General features: G+C 45.2%; 1 protein-coding gene across 1 annotated transcript; it reads right to left on the bottom strand.

The window, feature by feature from the left end:
• Positions 1–984: 984 nt before the first annotated feature.
• On the bottom strand, positions 985–6640 carry guca1d (guanylate cyclase activator 1d; the record flags this gene model as incomplete). The annotated part of the gene is made up of 4 exons (XM_080014035.1): positions 985–1109; positions 2440–2527; positions 3286–3435; positions 6446–6640. The coding sequence occupies 4 exons, from the start codon at positions 6638–6640 to the stop codon at positions 985–987; spliced, it is 558 nt and encodes a 185-aa protein (XP_079870161.1).
• Positions 6641–7224: the final 584 nt, after the last annotated feature.

Genomic DNA, 7224 nt, shown 5'->3' with positions numbered 1-7224 from the left:
TTTGGAAGTGAAATTTTTGCCATTCACTCTTCAGCCACGTTTTAGAGACTTATTTTTACCAGCTGCTCAGGTAGAAATATGTTTCAACAAGTGCCGCTGAAGTGGGCCATACCTGCGGGCGCGGTACCACTCTTTCTGATCTCTCCCGAGCAGGGCAGCAAGAGAGCCAATCAGGCTCAGGCCTTCCTAAAAAAAGCACGCACGTCGCCATGGCAGTGCTGTAAATCTGCTCGATGACGGCTCGGCCTCGGCGTCTTAAACCCATCATGGCATTAGGGAGGATCAGCGGACCCCCGGTTCGGTTGCCGCGCACGACAGAGCGGCTTCACAAGTCAGAATCCCAGCATGCCTTGCACACGGCTGGAAAGTACCTCGGGTCCCATAGTTTGGCAGCGGCTGGTAGACTCAAAAGATGGTCGACGCTCTTTTTTAACAGTTGGGCAGAAAGCGGCGTTAAGTGGAGGGAGATATTTTGATACGTACAAGCGTTTCCCACACTAGATTCCTTTCTTAGGTAATGGATTTCTGTTCTTGACCCTGATTTATTTGGTGTTTTCTTTGCATTTGGATGTGCATCCTTTTGACTGCTGTCTCAACCGGGCCAACTCCAAAATGTTGACGGCTACACTGGGAAAGGGAAGAGAGATCAGCTTAAATAACTTTGGTCTTCATATACCTTCACACAAAGGACTAATCCTCCTAATCCTGGTGTCCCATTTTTTAAAAGTCGGTAGTTCCCAAGACGGTGGGCTGCCGGATGCGGAGAGGGCATGGCACATGAGTCTTACGTTCGATTTCAACCACTACGGCAACACTGTGTTTGAGCATCAGGACAAACTGTTTCTATCGGCAGCCCCTTCCTCCCATCCGAAGGACAAGTCGGGCTTCCTTAGGCGTAGAAAGGCGTGGAGAAGGGAGGGTGCGGCCTAGTGTCAGATTTATTCAAAAATCAAAGTCTTTCCGGAGCTGTCCCCTTCCCGCCCTTCAGCCTTGCCGTCCTTCGATGATGATCATGAGCACCGGCGTGAGGTCCATCAGGTTCTTCAGCATGTCCATGATTTCGGGGTGGTCTCTCGCCCCGTCGATGAACTCCTCCAGGGTCATTTCACCTGAAGGGTGTGAGACGGCAAAGGTGAAACCAGGTAGGGGACGTTTAGTCACCAATCTTAAACAAAAGATTAATGACCTTCTTAGTCACATCCTTCAGTAGTTAATTCCTTCGCTATTGGATCATGCTGATTAGCCGCTGGCAGCTAAAGGAAGTCTTGGCAACATCCTCCACTATGTGATCTGAAAAGGAGTCAAGGTTTCATTCGTGTGGATCCCGTCAGCGACATCCACTGTCGAATGTCCATTGTCCTTATACATTGAAATATTGGGGTCTAATACCGACCTTCTACACAAGTACCAATGGGGATAAGTCATGTACTGTACACTCACCGGTGGACATCTTACACACACACACACACACACACACACACACACACATACAGGCGGTCCCATCACACACACACGCACACACCACCACACCTGCTTGGAGTGCACCCCAGCACCCTCCTGGTTGCATTCCTCTCCTTTCCTCCCTCACTTACTGCCATAACTATCAGTAAGAGGTCACGTGACCAGTTGTAGTTCCAGTTTTCCTGGACCTAATTCACTGTTTTTCAATACATGTTGTCGTCCAACATTATGTTTTTGTGTAACTGTTGTTTGGTTCTATGTTTATTTGTCTCACCCGTGGTGACTCTCCCCCTCTTGAAGTAGTGATCAGTTGTTTATCGACCCAAACATGATAAATAGTTCTCCAAAGAGGGGGGTGGGTGGTGGTTCTCTATAACCAAGAACTGTGATCTTGTCATTCTACAGGTCGTCCACAGGACAGAGTTATTGCAGCAGTTCTTGCAGAGTTGCATTGCAGGTTGAGAACTTGAACTCCACTTGCAGACTAACTCTGTCCTCGATGCAACGGCACAAATACTCTGTGTTGTAAGCCCAGCATGCTGACAGCACAGGTTAGAAAAAAAAAAAAAAAGAAGGAAATATTGGGGCCTCCCTTTCCCGGCAACGTGCAACGATCTGGCACCCGAATTAGTGAAAGACAGACAGCCTCGAGCTGCGGTGAATTTGACACACCAGCGTCAGTGGCCGTGGTCAGTACATCCACCCAAAGGACCGAGAAATATCCCCACCACCTCGAGAAAAAAAATCGGTTTGAAGGAGGCAAACGTTCGGTAAAAGAAAGTGAACCCCGGCTTTCGGAAGAAGGCCCAGAAATGCACGTGCAGTTTCCGAATGGAATACTGGGACCTGGGCGATCTTATGGATTTCCACTTTGACTTTTCGTAACTTAGGTCCGTCTCTGTCGGAGCAATGGTGATCAAGCGCTTTGTGAATGTTTAAACATTTGTGACTGTCATATTCAGAAGCAGGCTCCCTCACCCTCTCCCTTCACGTCGATCCTCTGAAATATGAGCGAGACGATCTCCTCCGGGTCGATGTCGCGGTTCCGCGTGATGTCCTGAATGGCCTAGGAGGGGACGGGCAGACAGACGGGTGGGCAGACAGACGGGCAGGAATTAAAAAAAAGAACAGACAGCTTCAGCTCATCTTCCGCGGTCGGCCTCTCCAGCCACACCTGGGCTAGTTCACTGACTCAGCAAATTCTGCCATATGTTGAATGTCTGCGCAATACTCAATACTACTATAGTCGATACTACTAGTGAGAGGAGTCGTTTGAAAAGACTGCGTAGACTCAAGACACTTCCTCACCGCGGTTCCTTGTTGATTAAGAGACAGCCAGAATGCGATCACTTTGGGAAGCCATTGGCAAGCAGCGCTGAAAGCGAGGTCATCGCCGTGCCAACAGGCTCGGCGAGCGCCCTTCCTGCTCGTCTAGAAGACTAACCGCCCTTCAATGTCATCTTCTGGCGTCGTAATCTCCCCGCGATTCATCCCAGGGCTTCCCCTCGCTGTCCGCCTGCTGATGCCGCCGTGATGTTTAGCCTCCACACGGGATCTTTGTGACGTGGCGCCGCCCGTTGCGGCTGCTTTGCACGGGCGCTCCAGGTGACTATGCACATTTTTTGTATTTTTATCCATTTTATATCACTATGTCCGCCAAAAACTCATCGCCCCACTCTGTATTATCTTTTTGAGGTATGTTCAGTTAAGTAACTATTGTGGATAATCTCCGGGCGCGTTGCAAAGACATTTCGCTGCCTATATATGTGAACGTATGTATAATGTATGTGACAAATAAACCACTTGAATCTTGAATTGTATTACCGAAAAGATGGTCTCCAATTCATCCTTGTCGATCTTTCCGTTGCCGTCCTGGTCGAAGAGTTTGAAGTACCACTTCAGTTTCTGGTTGATCTCCCCCTTCAGCATCAGGCTGATGGCAGCGATGTACTCCACAAAGTCTATGTAGCCGTCCTGCAGGTAGCACAGAAACACCACGACAATGAACGTAATGAGCTTTTCTTTCTCTTGGCCAGTAGAAGAATTAGTACTGTAGTAGATTTACATTCCCTTTTCCATGACAAAATGTGTATCGTAAAAAGACTTGAGCGGCTGAAATAATTGCAGGAGATCTGCAATTAGCTTTTCCTGTTGGGGGCCAGACTAATAATTATATATATGATAGCGGGGCTATCATAGACTACTATGAACCATAAAACGAAATATATGCTATTATTAACTATGAAAGAAAAATACATTTTTGGAATTTTTATTTTCCAAGGCAAGGTTGTTGTTAAATTAGGTACGGCCGACTACTTTCTTAAAACAAAAATAAACATTATGGGATCTAGGAAACATGTGAGATTGACTGGAGGGCCACAACAGGCCAGGTTAGACATAAATGACACAAAAAAAAGATTACAGCTACTCTATATATTATTTGAGTTATTTCCTGAAGTTTATCCTGCTCTTGCACTAGTTAGGTTCTAGTCATGACCTTTACAGTTTTGCCGTCTAAATGACCACGTGTCCCAAGATTTGTCTTAATGAGTGAATGAAATGAAAATTGAAAGGGGATCAGCCCGGCGACGAATTCCAAATTTCATTGCAGGTCAAGAGCTCACGCTACCAGTGAGGAAGTAAGCGATTCCTCCGCCCTCACTGGACTGATCTTAATTGAAGGTCCTGGGGAAGTTCTGTTCTGGAGACGCTGACCTTGATTGTTCCCTCTCCACAGGGATCGGGTTTATGGGATTAGCGGTACTTAGTGAAAATGCCCGGCTTTTTCTCATGACTGCGCTTGCGGTGGGTTAGAAGCGCATCGCAGGGCCGAGCTGTGGGGAAGAATTTGTCGGCCTTGTTCATTGTCCCCGTGAAAAGTTCCCCATCCCCTTTAAATAATTTGGGTTTATCCACATTTTGGGACTGTCTGCCGTTGGCTGACCATGATGTTGCCCGATTAAGTGATAACGTTTAGCTGAGCAAGGCTGATACATGATCCCCGGGTTAACCACACACACTGTTAAGGTGATTACAGGTACTCCTCACTCACCGACCGAGTTCCGTGCCTAGGACACGGTCGTTAGGCGAATTGGTCGATAAGCGAGGACCCGTGTTATTTCACGGTAAGGGGGCGTGGCCATTGCCAACGCTAGTGCAGTGAATACTGACAGACTGCGAGATCGAGACTGAGAACTGTAATGAGATGAGAGTACAGTGTATATAGTATATATAGTGTATATAGTGTATATAGTATATATAGTTGATTTAGCTTATATATAGTATATATAGTGTATACAGTGTATATAGTATATATTGTATATATAGTGTATCTTGTATATATAGTGTATATAGTATATATAGTGTATATGTAGTGTATATAGTGTATATAGTATATATGGTGTATATAGCATATATAGTATATATAGTGTATATAGTGTATATGGTATATTATAGTGTATATAGTATATATAGTGTATATAGTATATATAGTATATATCGTGTTTATAGTATATATAGTGTATATAGTATATATAGTGTAAATAGTATATATAGTGTATATAGTATATATTGTGTATATAGTGTATATATAGTGTATATGTACTATATTGTGTATATAGTATATATAGTGTATGAAGGGTGATGCACGATGAGATGCTTGATGCCGAAACGCCGCGCACACCGCATTTCTGTCCGCAGCGTACAATACAGACTGGTTAGAGATCTGGTCGTCAGTCCGAACGGTCGTTAAACAGGTATGTGGTTAAGTGAGGACTACCTGTACCGGGACACATTCAATGTCAGGCTGGGACTTCTCTAGATTTCAGGGCATGTGACCTACATCTTACAAACCACATTTGATAGCCCTGACTCACTGCAGAACTTGTCAAATCACACGTGTGATGACGTATTCCATGTATTATGGATATTTTGCTAATATCTTTCATGAGCCGTTGGGAACACCTTGGAGCTACACTTTTGTCTTCACCTATGCAAACACTGTGAAAGAGCAGTGAGATACAAGAACTACGAACACTTTCACTGATGATTTGGAATTTCCATCACTCTTTTTAGCCTAATTTCTTCTTCTACATGCTATTAATACAAGCAGGGTGCAAGGACAACCTTTACAATGGCTGTGACTGTACAAAGGAAGCCCATATATCATGGACATTCAGACCACATGAATGACCACATGTTAGATGCCACATGGATATGCCTGCTCAAGTTCCTCCCTTCTGTTTTTTTGGGAGTTTACCCTTTTTTAGTAGAGGCCTGTAATGCCAGTTGAGTCACTCATTTAAAAGTTAATGTTGACTAGTTTTAAGTTGTTCCATTGACATAATGAACCAACAACATATGAGTACTTGTCATATTGCACTCTTTTTTATACTAACCAGAGTTTGTTAGTATACTACTAACACTTACAAGTATGTTAGTATAGTACTTTTATTCTGATTCCTTTCAGCCTCTTGCACTTGTATCTGGTTGAATTAACAAATTAAATTGGAGGTGGCTCCAATGGTTGATGTCTGCTTCGATTGTTTCATGTAAGTCGCTTTGGACAAAAGCGTCTGCTCAAATTAATACATGTAATTGTTATAAGTAATGAGTTGATTTCTCGATAGCACACACCAACTCGAAACGCTCCGACATCCTACAGGTAAAATGAGTATCACCTGAAAACTGACCTACTATTCATTTGGGCTTTGGCTATTCATTACCTACAATTGCGACCTACAATTACATATTGCAATGCGTGGATGGTCCTTAACGGATCCAGAATCCAATGCATTTAGTTCAGCACACACTCATCCTTTGCAGCTCCACTATAAGACAGTACCACGGTCCTCTCCGAGCAGCCGGGGAGGGGAGGAGATCAGTGAGACCATTGTTCTTCTCATGTGGCAGCCCACAACTTTTGGAAGTACAATAATAGTTGTAATACATACTTGGTTTGGTTTCTTAAGTCAGCTCTACCCACCCCGTCCATGTCAAACGTGCAGAATACTTGGTCCACGTAGCTGTTAGCATCCTCCGTCATGCCCTTGAGTCCCAGAATGGCCTTCAGCTCAAACAGGGTGATGAGGCCCGATGGCGACTCCTTCATGAACTTGTTGTACCAGTGGTGCATGTCCTCCGCCAGGATATCATCCAGGTTGGAGCCGTGGTTACCCATGGTTCCAACCGAGTAGCCAGTAAGAGGTGATGTTCTTTCACAAAATAAAAATGAACAACCGACTGCTTTCTTCCTTTGCTTCTTGATTTTGGGAGTTTAGTTCCCTCCAGGAGAAGGTTGAGGTGGACAACTAGAGGAGCTGCTGAAGGAAGCTACTGTCCCTCTTCATGCTGGCCATCATCAAGACAGGAGAAGATAGAAGGTGAGGTGGAGGGACAAAAAGGGGGAGGAGGGGAGGTGGTGGAGAACGCTCGTCTGGGAAAAGAGGACAACATGGAAGCGGCGGCGGCAGCTCTTGTGTCTTGCAAGCCGTCGTGCAGACTGCTGCAAAGTGCAGGGAGCACAAAGCATGGGATTCAGCAGTCTCTAACCCTCTTAATTCCTGCAGGACGCAGAGAGGAAATACCTAAAATAACACCCTAATACGATAACTGAGGTGGCCTGGAGCTTTCTCAGGCAGAGGGAACCAACCAAGAGGCTTTAGCGTGCAAGTTAAGGCAGGAACAGCAGTACTGGCACTGAATGCAGGGTGTTTATATAACCAGAGAGGGACATCTAGATGTCCCTCATCGACTCCCTCGCTG

Source organism: Zeus faber (assembly GCF_960531495.2).
Source record: "Zeus faber genome assembly, chromosome: 14".
NCBI classification, from domain to species: domain Eukaryota; kingdom Metazoa; phylum Chordata; class Actinopteri; order Zeiformes; family Zeidae; genus Zeus; species Zeus faber.
Note: the sequence above shows the minus strand (reverse complement) of the source record. Positions and strands in the feature narration are given on the sequence as shown.